General features: G+C 42.6%; 1 protein-coding gene across 2 annotated transcripts in view; it reads right to left on the bottom strand.

The window, feature by feature from the left end:
• Positions 1 to 18,018, bottom strand: part of PAK5 (p21 (RAC1) activated kinase 5) — a 282,738-nt gene that overhangs the window by 21,048 nt on the left and 243,672 nt on the right. For both annotated transcript variants that reach the window (XM_077872226.1, XM_077872227.1), the window contains 2 exons: positions 4,605 to 5,096; positions 2,368 to 2,501 (listed from right to left, as the gene is read on the bottom strand). In XM_077872226.1, the coding sequence (XP_077728352.1) occupies positions 2,368 to 2,501; positions 4,605 to 5,096 (626 nt within the window). The remainder of the gene's footprint in view (positions 1 to 2,367; positions 2,502 to 4,604; positions 5,097 to 18,018) is intronic.

Genomic DNA, 18,018 nt, shown 5'->3' with positions numbered 1-18,018 from the left:
GGGTAAATTAAACAAGATGCTAGGTTGGGGTCAAACTTTTGGTATGCATAGGAAATGTCTGAGCACCTGGCTACCTTGTGTGTGGTTGGTCTGGGTAGAGCCTAATTCTGTGTTTTTAACAAGCTTCTAGATGATGTTGATTCTACTATTCTCCAGACCACACTTGGAGTAGCAAGAGGTTGTTTTATTAATCAATCAAAGTATTCCAAGTCCTAAATATTGTGTTCCTTGGCATACAATTTCTTTCTTTAAAAAAAAAAAAAGATTTTATTTATTTATTCATGAGAGACACACAGAGAGAGGCAGAGAGACACAGGCAGAGGGAGAAGCCAGCTCCATGCAGGAAGCCCAACATGGGACTCAATTCAGAGTGTCCAGGATCATGACCTGGACTGAAGGTGGCGCTAAACTGCTGAGCCACCTGGGCTGCCCTTTGGCATACAATTTCTCCCCATTCTCTGGAGCTCTCTGCCTTCCATAGGAAATTATTGACAAAACTGGATGAAGAGATTTAGAGAACACAATGGATCCCAGAGAGGCTAGCTCTTAAGTGGATCTACTGACACACAATAAAAACTGAAAACAACCTTGACAAGGAAAGAGCTCTAGAGAGACACGTGTAGCTATCTGAAGTTCCCTGGGATAGGAAAAAGAATCCTCTCCCTTGGATATATTTGTAATAATTGTTTTAGATGTAAGTCACATTTGTCTTATGCTTAGGTTTCTTCTGTAGATTTGATTCTATAAGTTAAGATGATCTTATGTATTTAAGGGGGGGTGTCCTATGGCTATACCAACAGGGATCTGCCATCTGAAATGTTGGTGATAAACATACAGTGTCTTCCCTCGTGTTCTTTTGTTTTTAGATAGTTTATTATAGACTGACAGGTATAGGGGGTCATGATCGAAACATCACCTGATTTCAGTGGAGAAACAGCAGCATACTCTATCCCTCAGTGCTTCCCCAGGCCTTCTTGCTATCTTGCTTTCCCCTTATTGTTCACCTGAATATACTTGTGATTTAGGTGCCATTTCAGTGATATCAGCTAACATCCAGCGCTTCTACTTCTTGACAATCATCTCCCAATCCTTTGGAAATGTATTTACTACCAAGAGCAAATTTAAAGTTTTCAAAATGTAACATTTTAAAAATATGTCTGTTCTTAGAAACTTGCTTCTCCACGGTGGACCATGAACCAGGAGCACTGGTGTCATCTGGGAGAGCATCATACTCTTTCCTGTTGAATCAGGATATGCATTTTACTAAGATCCACAGGTAATCTGTATGCGTATTAAAATGTAAAGAACACTGTCTTAGCACACAGTTTGCCTGCCTTCAATGTTCTTTCCTCCTACTTGCCTTCTTAGTAAACTCCTATGCATCTCTCAAAATTCATTTTGGTTATCACCTTTTATTGGAAATCTTTCTTTACTTTCCCTGTTAGAGATATTCAGGTACTCCTCTCTGCTACTTATATACCTCTTTCTAATTCTGCACAGGCATTATAATGTATGTATTTCTAATTGTGACATCCTTGAGGGAATATATTTGAGACTTTAATCGTTTTTGTGTCTTTATCTTATGTGTCCCCAGCACTCAGGAAAGAGTCTGGTACATAAAAGGTCATCAATAAACACTTAAGGAGGGACACCTGGGTGGCTCAGTGGTTGAGCATCTGCCTTCAGCTCAGGGCGTGATCAAGTTCTGCATCAGGTTCCCTGCGAGGAGCCTGCTTCTCCCTCTGTCTGTCTCTGCCTCTCTCTGTGTGTCTTCATGAATAAATAAATATTTTAAAAAATTAAAAAAAAACACACTTAAGCAAATGACCACAGCTGACACATCAGGGAAGCAAGTAACAAAAGTAATAATGATAATTAACTATTGTTACTTGTAAGACTATTTAAAAACTGAATTAAGGAATTTCAATTATGTAGGTTTCTTATTATGACATAAAACTTTGACTTATCTTCCATTAGCCTCTTCCTTATCCAGGTACCCTTGGTGGTATCACCATAGAGCAATAGCAAGGCAATTCAGAATATAATTCACTTTTAGGAAAATGTGTAGGAATGGGAAATTTTACTATTTGGCACCAAAAATCCATTTGTCATCAGCTGGCTGACTTAAAATCATTAAGTATTAATGCATTTCTGGAGGGCAAGGAGAATGTTAATTAAATGAACGACCTATATATACATGATATTACAATAGGCACTTAGGGAATATAAAGAAAAAGGGTCCTGATATCCCCTGACTTCAAAAGGCTTACAATTTATAAAGAGTTCATAGATATAGTCATTGAGGCTTTACCCTGGAGAAGAATAATAAGCACTGGAATTATTTGTCTGGATAATGAAGAGACATACCTGGTATGAGTGACAATGTCTGTCAAGGCACCGCCTTCTAGAAATTCCATGACCACCCAGAGCTCATCGCCGACAAGGTAGCTGTTGTACATGTCAACCACATTGTCATGGTGGTAATCTCGCATTATAACAACCTGGGCAAATGGAAAGATGCTTTTTCACCTGTGATGTGAAATTTGGCTTCCTGTCCTTTTGTGGCCACATCTGTGCTATCAGTACAATTGATTAAGAAATATTGACTTGGGAGGGACTTATTCAGGAGTCTACTACAGATAGAAAGACAGTATTGAGGGTAGCTAGCAGCAATAAAAGGAATCGAGTTAGTCAATTCAGAGAAAATGGCAGAGCAACCAGGCACTGGGTTTGGGGATAATGAGAGTGGAAATAGGCAAAACCCTGGCAAGGTTTGTACTCACAAGAGGGAGTTTTGTTGACTGTTCTGGGGTGGGGGGATATGATCAGATATTCTTAAGGGTCTCCTTTAGAATGCACGATCCATACTCTACCATTGTATAACCTGGCAAAAGATCACCAACCCTAAGTGGTAAATGATGAGTAGGTCTCACAAGTAAATGAAGTAAACAGTAGGAATAGGGTCACATCAGGGTAACTTAACATCTTGGGAGAAGGTCTGGGTTGAGTGTGAGAGAGGTTTGGGCTGAATACAAAGGATAGGTCTTGAAGGTAAAAGCAAATATGATTCAGGCTAACTTGAACTTAATTACCAGAGACAGCTTCCAAGAATTGCTGCCCTGCGGCTGCTTCTGGTAACATTTTCAGACTTAGTGTTAATTAATAAATCACTAAGTAATCTACATTATATTGTGTTTTGGTCTTGTGATTTGGAATTAAGTTCCAGAAGTCAGTATCATGGAAGTGACAAGCTGAAGCCCACTCACCTGGTGAGTGGGTTCTCTACAAGATGTGGAACATAGGGAAAAAATGAACTCCCCTGAGGGCTGGAGATGTATGTGGCTTCATATGAGCCTCCATTGAAGAAGGATCCAAAGTCACACCTGATTGCATTTTTATAATGTCTGTCAGGAGATGTGAGTGGTACATCCTTTGCTAGAGACTGACATATTATCTAGCTTTGGAATCCTGATTTGCTATCTTTAAGACCTAAACTTTCCATCTGCAAAAATCCATCTCTCTTCCCTAAACTCTCATAAAATCAATAGATTAATATTACTCCAAAATGTTTTATGTTCCTAGACATAGGTGCTCATGTTTTCCCCCTTATGTGCATTTTAGAGGTCTCAAGTAATAAGTGTAAAAGGCAAATAAGGAAGTAGAAAAACATTGCAACAAACACATAGAAAAAGGTTAATTCCTTAACATATCAAGAGCTCTCATTTATCAATAAGACAAATGCTACCGTCCTAATTGGAAACTGTGCAAAGGACATATGGTTTAATGAAGAAGTAAAAATGGCCTATAAACATGAAAGTAAGTTTACCCTCACTGGTAATAATAGTGTTAATTAAAGCAGGAAGATTTGTTCATGTCTATCAGATTAACAGAGATAACATGACAGTATCCAGTGCTAGTGAGGATGATACAGGTCTATCAGTGAGGGTCTTTACTGTTACAAACTTTCTGGAAGCCAGTATTACATATTACTTTTTCTAAAGAGAAAAAAATATAGAAGGAAACTCCTGAAATATTAATGTAGGCTATTTTTCGGTTGTGAGATTTTGGGATATTTTCTCTATCTTCCATATTTTCCACAGGAAGAATTCATTATTCCTATAGTTAGAAAATGTATCTTAAAGTTCCTAAAGAGTGATAATCCATTGGTAAACCAACTTCTGTTTATTGAGATTAAAAATAATGGCTACAGAGGGTATACATGGTATCACAACCATGTAACAAAATGTATATATACCCATGTAGATAGTGTAGCATAAGGCTCTGGAATCTGCTAGAATTCAAATCCCAGCTCTGCCATCGACCTGGTGTATGACCCTGGGCTTGATAATGTCTGTCTCACAGGTTTGTTGTGTGAATCAAGCCAGATCAGAGCTTAGCACAGTGGTTGATTTGTATGAAGTACTTTATAAAAGTAGCAGCTGTACACATACAGACCAAGTCCAGAAGGAAGGATTATGGGAACATTATTTTTGTATTTCTATTGTCAGTGCTTTCTGATGTTCTGAGCTGTACATGTAATATTTTTGAAATAGGGAAATACATGTTACTTGGGAGAGAAAGAGTGATCCGAACACACCATCTACCTCATTAAAAAGCAGTTCTCGTCTCTGTTGCTTTCGGAGGTCCATCTTCTTCACTGCGACTTGTTTCCCTGTGTGTTTCTCAGTTGCAATGCATACAATGCCGGTTGACCCTTCTCCGATTTTGATAAAGTTGTCCAAGTATTCCCTGGGGTCTCCTGGGCTGACCACCAACTGCAAAGCAGCCCGAAACTGTTCATGGGACACCCTGGAGGGCTGCTGGTCTGAAGAGGATCCCCAGCTGGGTGGGGGGTAGGTGCTGGATGAGATACTCAGAGAGCTCAGGTAAGAAGCTGTAGAGATGTACTGTGAACTGGTCTGCAGGGAGGGGTGGTGGTACAGGGTGGCTTTGTGGTACCCAGATGGGTACTGGTGGCTGCTTGAGGAATAGCCCGCTTTGCTTTGACTTTGAGGTAGTTTGGCGGGGCCCCTGGGGTAGGTGTCAGACCCTGACAGCGGAGGGCTGAGGACCATCTGTGCTCGATCATAATCCACCTGGGAAGACAGACACAGATGGAGAAATATCACATGCTAGATCTGAATGCTGCAGTCAGCGAGCCAATTGAATCAACCTATAGCTGGCCTGAATGAAGAGGACCATACACAACATAGTTGTGGGTGATGCTTACCTTGTGAGGTCCCAGATGGCTCCTGCTTCCATCCTTTACCTACCCTACAACCTCCCTATTTAGTCTATTTCTTCCCCTTTCTTTACTCAAATCCCCAGAAGCAGACGATGAGACCTGAATTTAAATGCAACTGGTGGGAGGTGATCCCAGGAGTTATGAGGTGAGACAAGGAAGGGGAAAATCAATAAAGGGCAAGTCATAGAGTATGATGGTTAATTTTATGTGTTAACTTGGCTAGGCTATGGTATCTGGTTGTTTGGTCAACAATATTCTGGGAAGGTATTTTTTAAAGATGTGCTTAACATTTAAATCAGTAGATTTTGAGCAAAGCACATTGCTCTCCATGAAGTGGGTGGGCTGCATCTAATCAGATGAAGGCTTTACATGAAAAGACTGATGTCATCCATAGAGAGACTCTCTCTGTGTACACAAACACACCCCCTACTGGTCATCTTTTTGGTAAGCCCCAATATGCCACAGCAAGTTACCAATGAAGCAATTGTAATCTAATCCCACCAGCTAACTCTGTACCCTGGGAGACTATATTAAGCATATACCTTGAAGTTGTCCCATCTGAGGGGCCAAAAGATGGAGTATTTATGCACCAGATCCCTTCAAAACACTGTTTAACATCTGCTTCCATGAATATTAATTTCCTGGCACTCCTGATTTGCCTTATCCTGGGCTGACTAGCCTCCAGCAGATAGAGAAACCTTTTAGACCAGAATTTCTCAGCATTGGCACCACTGATTTTGGGGGCTAGATAATTCTCTGATGTGGCTAACTGTCCTGTGTGTTGCAGGATGTTTAGCAGCATCACTAGATTCTACCTACTAGATGCCAGTAGCAGCCACTTTGCCAGTTATGACCAAAAATGTTTCTTGAGATGTTGCTAAATATTCCCAGAATATGGGCAAAATTGCTCTTGGCTGAAAACTACTGCTTTAGACAAAGGAAAGCAGTGATGGCAGACAGAAACAATACGTGATGAAGGGATATGGTTGGGGCACCAATTATACCCACTGCTCCTAGGAAAGGGCCTTCTCCTACTCATGTGAAACACAGGGAGAGTTTTAATTAAAAAGTGCCTTATGCCAAAAAAAAAAAAAAAATCTGCCTTATCCAAGGTGTACTTGGTGTATAGGCTCTGTTTTCCTTTGCAGGAATAAAAGATCCCATTTGTCATTAAAGGATGTTAGTCTTCAGTGAGAAATTTCAGGGGCAGAATGCCTTTCCCCATGCTTGTGAATTCATATACTAGAAGGGGGATATGTATTATCCACACGCATAACCTAGCAGATACATGTAAAAGGGAAAATACGGCTCTGCTAAGCAGCTTTTCAGTATGGACCATAAGGTAAACACATGCAATGTTCTCACCAAATAAGCAGAAATATAATTGAGAGTTGTCAAATTTTGCAGGAGTGTGTGTGTGAAAGGGAATTTGATCATCCCTCAAAAGGATTCCAGCAAAGAACATTCTACTTTAGTTTTGAAGACTAGATTCAGGGAACTCAGTGGAGAATAGGGACAGCAGAAAGAGCAGGGATGGGGGAAGTCAGCGAGAGTTTTGTACAACACTAGGTGTACATTCCAGCAATCACTCCCTGGGAGGAATCAGGGAGGACCTCTGACTAGCTCTGGAACAACTGAGGTCAGGTATGGTAAATATACCACATCATAACGTCTTCACCTCCTTGCCCAGGACAGAATACATTAATCAATCACTGCACCCTTGTGTGATATCCTGATGATGACACAGTGCTGGGTACACCGAAAGTGCTCAAAAAAGATTTTTTATTGGACTTTAGGCTCCTTCTTAACACAGCACCCTGGGAAGTCTCTACACTCTACTGGGATGTACATGAAATGACATGTACATGCCCCCATACCCCATCTAAGGATCTAGATCTACTCTAGTATGGTGGGTACTGACCACATGTAGCTACTTAATTGAAATCAATAAAAAATTAAATTAACTCAATTCCTTTGTCATAGAAGTCCCATTTTAAGTATTCAATAGCCATCACATTGGACAGCATAGATATACAACATCTCCATCATTGCAGAAAGTTCTGTTGGGTGAAGGAAATCCATTGCTCCCATGTAGTATACTCATGAATTTGTTTTGTCCACAAGTTAATTTTTGAGCCACTATTATGTGATAGGCACCTTTTCAGGTGCCATGGGAAGGTCCAGCAATAATATAAATGGACGGTATTTCTGCCCTTCTGGGGTTTACATTCTAGAGAGGGAGACACACAATAAACAAGAAAACCAATAAATGTACAGTATGCAGTCCAGTAGTAACAGAGATATGAAGGAAAATAGAGCAAAGGGTTTAAGATTAATGAGATGCCATCTTGGATGTGGTCGTCAAGGAAGTTCTCTTTTTTTAAAAAAGATTTTTATGTATTTATTCATAGAGACACACATAGAGAGGCAGACACACAGGCAGAGGGAGGAACAGTCTCCTCACAGGGAGCCCAATGCGGGACTCTATCCTCGGACCCCAGGATCACTTCTTGAGCCAAAGGCAGACGCTCAACCACTGAGCCACCCAAGCGTCCCAAGGAAGGTCTCTCTATGGGGGTGCCATTTGAGCAGAAATCTGGCTGACATGAGGGAAGAGGCCTAACATCTATGCGGGGAGGGGTAGTCTGGGCAGAGGGCACAGCACACATAGGATTCTAGGCAAATAGAGGCTTTAAGAATAGAAGAGAGGCTCCTCTGGCATGGAGGGGTGTTGGTTCGGAAAGATGGTCAGAAAAGTAGTCAGAGGGATGATCACGTAGGTCATGGCAAGGACACTGGCAGTCACTCTGAGTGAAATGGGAACCCCTGGAGTTTGCTGAGGAGAGAAGAGAGATATGAGCTTGATGTTGATCTCTGGGAGCTAGAGGAGAAGAGACCTTTGTGGCACAGGTGGAAACAGGGATGCCAGTTAGCTTATTGTGGTCAATGTAAGTTGAGATTAGAATGGGTGCTATAGTTGGGATGACAAATGCTGGGATCCAGGGTAGCTTCTGAAGATAGAGCTAACATGATTTGCTGATGGACTGGATTAAAATGTGAAAGAAAAGAGCCAAAGATTCTGACTTGAGCAACAAGCCATTTAATGATATAAGGAGCAGAGGGGCAGGGGTAGGCTTGTGAAGTGTGGTAATCAGCCTCTATCCAAGATGCCTGAGGATCCTTGTATAGTCCCCTCTTACACTGTGCCAGGCTCATCTGTGTGATGGAAAGAATACAAGAGAAGTGAAAGCAAGTGCCTTCTGAGACTAAAAAAGATATTGTGGCTCCACTGTCTTTTCTTCTGGATCACTTGCTCTGGCCTTCTCCTGCTGTCATGTCATGAGGACGCTCAAGAATTCTATAGAGAAATTCAAGTGCAAAACCTCCTGCCAAGAGTCAGAAACTGAGGCCTTCCATCAACAGCTATGTGAACCATCCTAGAAATAATCATCTGGCCCCAGTCAAGCCTTCAGATGACTAGCCCTGGCTGACATCTTGACTGCAACCTCAAGAGAGTCTCAAGGCCAGAATCATCCAGCTAATTTAGTCACAGAAAATTGAGCCACAGAAATTATGTGAGATAATAAATGTTTATCATTGTATTAAGTTGTTAAGTTTTGTGATAGTTTGTTACACAGAATAGGTAACTATCATGTGAAGGAAACCAAGAATTCTGGCATGGCCATGTTAAGTTTGGGAGAACTATTAGGCATCCAAGCAGAAACATTGCTGAGGTGACTTAGATATGTTTTGAGTACAGGGAAGAGCTGAAGCTCATGACATGCACCTGAGAGCCATTGGTGAGAGTAATTTCATTCGTTGGTATTAAAAGCCATGATGTTGCATGTGTAAGAGAATGTCCAAGGACCCTAACATTCAGAGACCAGAAATAGCAGAAGGATGTTGCATAAAGGAGCAGAGAAGTGACCAGGGATGCTGGAAAGAAAGTAAGGGACTAGAGGTTCCTGAAGCCAAGGGAGAAAAGCATTTCAAGAAGGAAGGAGTAATAGCTCATATCAGATGCCATAGAGAAGTGAAGTAGGATGGGGCATATTGCTCATTGAACATGGCAACATGGTGACCATCTAGAAGGCGGCAGGTGTTCCAAGCTCCTGCCCTATCACACAGCATGAACAAATGTCTATTCCACAAGTCTGGCAGCAAGAGCTGCCACAGAGTGGCACTGCTAGCATGGCACCATTCTCACTTCTTCTGCACTGTTCATTGGCTCCCAGATGACAGTTTTGGCCTGTGCACATCCAGAAGGGTAGCCCTTCCTAGTCTTGAGAACACCATCATCTACTCAGGTGAGTCCACCATTCAGACAGCCCTGCACCAACCAGCAGGAACCAGGTACTGTGAAGCCAGGGCTCTGTCCTGGTTGTACAGTAAGAGAACATATGCTTCTAAGGGACATACTTAGGGTTCAATTCAGATTCTGATGGCTTTGTCAAATCACAAAGCCTCTCTGAGCCTCAGTTTCCTTGTCTGTAAAATGGTAATCATAAATACCTTTCTTGCAGGGCTTTTATGAGGCTAAACGGTGGCAACTTAGAGCAACCTAGTGTCTAAGAAAATAAGCTCTTGGTTCAAAGACCTTATCTGCCATTTATCAGTTGTGTGACATTGGGCAAGTTATTTAAACACCTATGCTTTGGTTTTTCTCTCCTGTAAAATGAGGGCTCTAACAATAATAACTACTTTTTTTAGGTCACTATGAGCTCTAAAGGACTGAATACACATCAAAAGATTGCATAGTGACTGACCAATACATTCTAGATGCTGGTATCATTATAGAAAGTCCTTAGCAGAGTGAGAATGCAATAGAAAATAAATAGTAAAATATTAAGAAAAAAAAAGCCCAACCAGCTAGCATTTGTTGAAGATCATGTACTGGCAGCATATGTATTCCTAAACACTAACCTTTTAAACAATCAGAAAAGATGCTTTTAATTATAATATATCAAGCACTGCATTATATTTGAAATGCTGTATTGAAGTCACTGATTTTTTTGCTAAGCCCCTAGATTTTTGCTACACACAGGGAACACTGGTGTGTTTATGTGATGTGGGGAGAGGGGATGAAATGTCAGTGTAAATTAAACAACTGGGTTCTTCCCTTAAATTAAGTTTGAGATTAGCCAGGTCCAGGCTAATTACAAGGCTGGAATGTGAAGGAAGTGGGGTCTATGCCTTTTATTTTTCAAAGTATGTCCTGGGAACTATCACATGGCATCATCCCCCGGTGTCTTCTGTGGAGGATTTGTTCCTATACTTTAAGCAAAATTGAATTCCTTCCCCACAAGCTTGTATAACTGATCTCTGAAGATATATTAAAAATAAAAAAGCTGTATCCAGTAGGAATCACAAACTCTGCTTCACGCTGCATCAGGCCACTTTTCTTCTTTATCGACTGTCAGCAGCATTATCAGAGTCTCCTCTCCACAGCTAATGGGTGGCATAAAGAAAGGGAGGCCTGCCTGCACGAATGGGACCATTTCCAGTCAGAGAGGGGAGGCTGAGTTGTTCACAGGGAGCCAAACGTCTTTGAAATCAGGTCTTCGAGACAAAATCATGCTATTGTTTTTCGTGGCCGCCAGTAAGAGGCACAGACTCAAAAAACGTGATGGATGAGGAGCAGCTACTCTCACAAGAGACAATTTTGGGACCATACTTGAGGTGCACTCTTGGAAGGGGAACTGACTGCCCCCAGTGAGAGAACACATGGTCCGCCCTCTGGGTTTCCGTCCGCTCAAGGAGATGGCGGCAGACAGACAAATAGCAGACTTTGGGAAGGAGAAGTGCATGAGTGACCCTGTTCAGGGGCACTATGTTACTGACCTACAGCCCTCAGTTGGGTCTTAACAACCCAACTGTGGGTTCCATTATGGCACTGCTAGCCTACATATTTGTGGCAGCCTCCTTCTTTTTCTGAGAGTCAAGAAGGGGGCAATTTATTGTTGATAAAATGGAGTTTCAGGGAGGTGGAACTGCCCCCTACCAGCAATCCAAGGCAAATGGCCACGTACCCCCAAGTGAACTGTACAACCTTGTTCTTCTGTTCAGGTCAGTCATTCATTCTCAGGAGGGTGTCTAGATGTCCCAGGTCCAAGGCACACTGGCACCACAGGCCCGCTTTCTTACCTGCCTTGGCATTTCTACCATCAGTTGTCACCTCCTCAGTCTGTATAATCAAGGCTAGGGCACTCACTCCTCAAGAAAATGCAGGAGTATGTCAGTGGGAGCCAATGTAGGGCCCTGACATTAACCAACTACTCTGTTAGGAGTCTATCTGTGTAGGAATAATATATACGAATGTTAATGATATTTGACATTTGATGAGTTCTTTCCATTTGCTAGGGACTGTTCTAAGCACTTTATATTTGTGAATGCATTTGAATCTCAAGTTCCATGAGACAGGGCTCATGACTATTCCATTTTACAGATAAGGAGACGGAGGCACAGAGAGTTAAAATAGCTCATGCAGAGCTCCCAGAGCTATCAAGAAGCAGAGTTGGGATTAAATCCAGATAATGTCACTTTAGAACTTGGCCCTTTGATATGTCTTAGAGTATACTTCAATGATAAGAAGGTAGACATGGTCAGGAAAGAGGTGGGCACAGTAAGGAAAGAAACTACAGAGCAAAAGCCTGGTTAGGGTGTTTCTCTGGGGGCTCAGATGTCAATGTCTGGGCAACTGGAAGCAGGATACAAGAAATGCAAGGGCTAGAAAGTGATGAATGATAATGCCTGGCTGGAGAGGGGGGAGGTGAAGGAAAATTAAGTCGTTTTGTTTGAACAGTCATGCTTTAGAGAAATCAGCTCAAAATACACAACAAAGAAAAAACCATCATGGCAAAATGAGCTGATCATCTATGTAAAGAATTCATCGCTTTCATTTTTGCATTGGCCAGACCAGAACTTTGTGTTCAGATACAATAACGTCCTTTCTTCCGCAGAGAAGAAAGCAAGCCCAAGCTTTCTTCTCTAACAAGGCCTCCTGGCCCCTAAACTGTTATAATTATTTCACTGTTCTACTCTAAGTCATCTTTCCAATATCCTATATTTGGAAGTGGGTGAAAAAATCTGATGAATTTGTTCATGTATATTGTTTTGCACAGACACACACGTTCGCTCATGTAAGCAAGACTTTCAAAGGAGTAAAGCTTGACCTGTGTGATCTTTTTTACAACCTGACTTACAAACTATTCTAGAAAAAAAAAAAAAAAAGGATTACCTTCAGAGTATAGCATCTTGAGAGAGGTGTAGGGGTTAATCATTTAGCGAAACCACAAAGCAGTGGAATTGGGCCAGTAAGAGGTACAAGTATTTAATGAGCACATCCAATGTCCCTCTCACCACACAAAAGATCTATGAATGTAGTTTACCTTTGAAGACCTTATTGCAAGGGCATGACACAGGACAGGACCGGGAGGGAGCAAGGGTAGGAAAGCCACTGTGCAAGAAGGAAAATGATGAAACATCATTTCTGGTGAAAACCTTTTGGCTTTCTTCCCGCCCCTCCCAAGAGAATGGTCCTGGGATTTTGTGAAAGAGTTAACTTCACAGAAATGAGATCATAAACTACATATTTTTAAGGGGATTTCCATATGGCAAAATGTGAAAAGAGAAGACTAGACCATTTTTGCAAATTATCACTCAGCCTGCATAGTGGCAGTTCTACGAGCCCACTAATTGTCATTGAAAAATCAAATACATTCTGAAAAAGAAGTCTCTCTACAGGAGTATTTAAAAATACTGAAAGAACATCTAAAGCAGTCTTGGTTTCCTCCTCCTTTGAAATGGTTGATAACATACATTCATAGGAGGGTTTCCATTTTAGTTGCCCTTTAATATACCATACAAATGAATTCTTAAAGGAATGTGCTTTTCAGGTCTCAATTCAAACCAAAAAATCAGTGCACAAAACAAACAAAAGACTATATTATATGGGAAAAAAATAATCCCGGGCTAACAACTCAGCTGGACTACCCTTCCACAATGGGTACAATGTCTCCAAGGATGGGGTCAGACACAGGCCTGCGATGTATCAAAATTATAAATAATTATAGCAATGAATTCATTTAATCAATCAATTTCACCAGTGGTACGCTGGGGTGCACGGGCATAAAACTGCACACAGCTATCAATTGCTCCGATTACAGCTGGCTGCCAGCCAGAATTCCCCTGATCCATGTTCGTTAAATGCACATTAATCTGAATTTGGCAGTGTAATCAAGGACCTAACTGAACTGTGAAATTGAATTCTGCAGTAGAACATCATTTGACCATTTTATGCCAAGGCTGGAAAAAAAAAAAAAAAAAAGGTTTGGTGGGGGGAGGGTGGGAGAAAGGGGAGGAAAAAAAAAACCCTGCCGCAGCATCTATTTGTCACCGTGGTCCTCTGTACTGGTGACAGGGAGGCTGCGGCTAGACCGTGGTGGACTAGGTGTGCGTGTGTGCGTGTGCGCGCCCAAAGAACGGGGACCACAGAACGCTCTGTGAAAGATGGAGAGTCTCCCCTTTACTTCCCACAGAGCTACAAGGGATGGGGGGCGGCTGGTTGCAGTGAGCCAGCGTGATGCTCCAATACACCTTTTCGGAGTACAATAAAGCAGAGACTGCTCATCTGGAAAAAAAAAAAAAAAAAGGCCAGATTGGGTGTTGTTCGTTGTACATAAATCAAATGTGGGATAAAAGTGAATCACAGGCCTCTATTATCTGAGCATGGAAAGGACATCTTAAATTGTCCTTACTTGACTCAAAGGGAAATGTAAGAGGACCAGCCTCGGCTTTGGGGAAGGAAAATGAGCACCTATGAGAATTCCAGAGAGAATAACTCACTTTCTCTGCAGGGACATTGCAATTAGGAGAAAGGGTTTCATTAAATCCCGTGACTTGAACATGTATTTACTCTCCTGTGTCCCTCTGGCTGGGTTTTGCCATGGCAATTCTCCCTGCCACGGGCAGGGGCAGGAATGCCACCGATGGGGGCTGTTCCCCACCTCCCCTCAGGTGGGGGTAGGTTACTGCATCCTAATAAAATCGTAGCCGCTGCTCCTGCTTGAGGCAAGGCTTCCACAAATGCCCAGTCACGGTCAGTTTCCTCCGAATTACTTATTTTCATTTACAAAATGGAGTGGCCCTATTTCGCAGATGACACAGGGACACAGCGCACAACATGAGCTGCTGTTCAATTTTGGTAAGAGAGGCAGCAAGCACACGCTCTCACTGCCAAGGAACAGGGGTCATGAGCAGGCCCTCCTGGGACCTAAAGAATCAAGGTGTCTGCGTAAGGTTCTAATGCAGGGGACTTAGGAGGTAGGTTAAGTTCTGGATATTCAGACACTCGCTGGATTTGTAAACTGTATGTAGCAGAGAGCCATTCACTTTCTTTAGTGTTTTGCAAGGAAATCTCCCAAACCGTGACACTGGATTCCTAGTTAGGCACGTAGGAACTTATACCTTATGCGGTGAAATTGGATGAGTTGTGTGTTTGTTTGCCTTATAAAATATACAGCAAACGGACACAGAGAGTTTGGACAAGAGGCTTATCACCCGTACAAGTAGGCAAAGCCAGGTTAAAGAAATGAATAAGTCTGCGCTCAATCAGCAGGCTCAAGCATACAGGTACTTTATAGGTTCTCCTTCCCCCTCTGGAATTGTTGCTCCAAACTCAAAGAATACATCTTCTGTTCAAGAGCAGATCACTCTGACCTGAGATCTGCCACCACCTGCATCTGCAGGGGTGGGGAGGAGAGGGGTGTCTGTACCTCTGGGGATTGGATCCCTGCTGCAGAATATAGTTCAGGTATGTCAGAGCCTCCAAGACAGCGGGGACAGATATTGCCAGGTCAGACTAATTTCATTTTAATTTGGTAATGGAAAACTCACTCATAATGACTAAAACACAGTTTACTTTGAACCACAGGAATATTCATGGGAAGATTTATCCATTCATATGCAAAGGACACGTGAAGTCTCCATCTGAAGGATGGACATTGGAGATGTTCTGAATCACCTCTTTGGATGTTTCATGAACCTTAATGAACATCCTATAATCCTATAAGAGTCTATATGCAAAAAAAAATCAAAATAATATCTACCATTATATTACATGATTAGCACCTCTTCCCCTCTCCCTCCCGCAGACCTATGATTTTTGCTGCAGCTTGTAAGATTTCACAAGCATTGTCATTTTGTTACCCATCAGGGCTTGGGGATCTCTGAAAGTGTTCAGCTGGGATCCTCAGTAGATAAGGAGCTGCAGTTTTGCTCCTGGACCTTGGCTGAATCTAGGTGGGCAAGTGCCATAAAGAACAGTGAGTCATTCAGATATTGGTGCAGGAAGACTGAGCACACTGTCTCGATTGCTTTTTCCTTCTAGGGAAAGCAAGTGACGGCTAAGCAATGAAAAACCATTGCACTGAAAATCCCAGGCAAAAGATCTGGGGAATCATGCCAGTTTCTCTTACACCCTCTCTCTTCACTCAGAACCCTTTAATATGTCATCTGTTTGGGCTACACACCGGTCACTTTGCTGCCTGGTGCAGAGGAGATGGTGAAGGTAATGTGGAGGGGTTGGTTGGCAAGAACCATCATAACTACAGATGCAGAGTCCTATGGACGATGCTTTTTGCTTGAATACTGTTACTTCACATCTGGCCTCTACGGGAAGTCTGAGACTTTCATGTCCATTCTAGAGGGTAGAGCAAGCAGTAGCATGGCAGGACTGGGGTCCTCAGGTTAGCTCAGTCACTCAGGCGTTGCCAGGCCTTGAGGATGTCCCACGGATAATCTAGCCTTCTGTGACCTGCATCTCTGAGGTGAGGACAGCCGTACATTAGGCTGCACAGAATGGCCATGAGGGCAAAGTCACATGGAGCTTGTCCCCATATTTTGAATTTATGTAAAAGATTATCCAGAGAAGATGTTTCTATGGCTGGCGTTAGCAGATATGGTGACATGGTCTCCAACCAGAAATATTCCAGGGAACAGGGGCTAATATTGAGTGCCTGCCCTGTGAGAACTCCTTTGTTTACTCATCTTTTTTAATCCATAGAATACGGTCAAAGTAGGTTATGGAAACATTCTACTTTATAAAGGAAGGAACTGGGATCCCTGGGTGGCGCAGCGGTTTGGCGCCTGCCTTTGGCCCAGGGCGCGATCCTGGAGACCCGGGATCGAATCCCACATCGGGCTCCCGGTGCATGGAGCCTGCTTCTCCCTCTGCCTGTGTCTCTGCCTCTCTCTCTCTCTCTGTGACTATCATAAATTAAAAAAAAAAAAGGAAGGAACTGAGGCACAGATAAGATCATATAGCCAGTGAGGGCACAAATCTAGGGAGCTGGAGTCTAGGGAGCTGGAGTCTAGAACTTGTGCTCTTAAATGTCTCTGTCATGGGTAAGAAGATCTGGATGGTCACTCGTAAAACAGAATATGATGATCATTCAAAGCAGAGTGAGGGTGTATGAGAGTCTCAGGGATCTTTAGTCTTTAATGCCTCCCTTTGGACTGTGATCCCCGCTTTTTATCCACAAATCATAGTCTGTTGAGGTTAAGGAGCTTCTCAGAGGATTCAACCCTACTGAGAACAAAGAGAATAAACTACATTCCCTGTGTAACCCAAAACCCTCTGTGACTAATCACCTATTTCTCACCAGAAAGTTAGGGCTGCCTGCAGTGTGCATATCTGGGCCCCAAGGCCTCACATCCATCTTTCTGTTCTGTGGCTTTCTTCTGTGAAAAATAGGAATGATCCGGAATATATAGATTTTGGAGTAAGATGGACCTAATTTTGGATCCTAACTCAACTGTTTGCTTCATATCCTTGGGATGTCTGTAAGGAGTTAGCCTCTGAATCTTGGCTTTCTCACTGTAAAAGGGAGATGATCTTGAAGTCTTCCAGAATTCCCATGAGGGCTAAATCGGGTAATGCTTGCACACTGCCTGCAACATAGCAACCCTTTGATTCACATCACAGCTGTCTCCTGTCCACATGCTACACATACAGATTAATGTGTAGACTATGTGTATTCATAATTAGGCTCCTGTTAATTACTAACTTATTTAACCCTCACACAACATGATTATCCCTATTTTATATATAGAGAAGCAGAGTCAAGCAATTGACTCACCCAGTTATAAGTGGTAATGTCAGGACTCAAACCCAGGCAGTTTACCTCTAGGTCCTACACCATTGAATGCCCAAAACTATTGACAAATAGTTAGCTTTGGAACAGTGGTTCTCAACTGGAGCTGATTTTGCTCCCTGCTGCCCCATAGGTCATTTGATGGTATCTGGAAATATCTTGGATGTTACAGGAAGGGATGCTATTGGCACTTAGTGGTAGAAGCCAGGGATGCAGCTAACCATCCTCAGTGCACAGGACGTCCCCCCCGTGATAGAGTACTATCAGGCCCAAAATGTCCACAGCATCAAGGCTAAAAACCCTGCTATTGAGTGTGACAGGAACCATGCTACCCATGGGAACTTCATGGCTCTATGTAGTTAAAGGAGCTTGTAAGAAGGCAAGTTGAAGGCTTGGTGCCTGCAGAAGCTATTCCTGGGCCACTGGGGCTGTCTCCAATGTCTGGCAAAGGGGTTGAGCCCAGAGAGCTGGACCCCAGCCCGGCTATGAGCTCAGCTGACTCACCTGGTTATTACTGAGCCCTTCAGAGCCCCAGGTTCCTCATATGTACAAAACAGGCAAGAATTCCTTCCTTACAGGACTGTGATGCTCAAAGAGGCAACCCATGAGTCTGGCACACAG

Source organism: Canis aureus, chromosome 26 (genome assembly GCF_053574225.1).
Source record: "Canis aureus isolate CA01 chromosome 26, VMU_Caureus_v.1.0, whole genome shotgun sequence".
NCBI lineage: Eukaryota > Metazoa > Chordata > Mammalia > Carnivora > Canidae > Canis > Canis aureus.
This window is presented reverse-complemented; position numbering and strand designations above follow the sequence as displayed.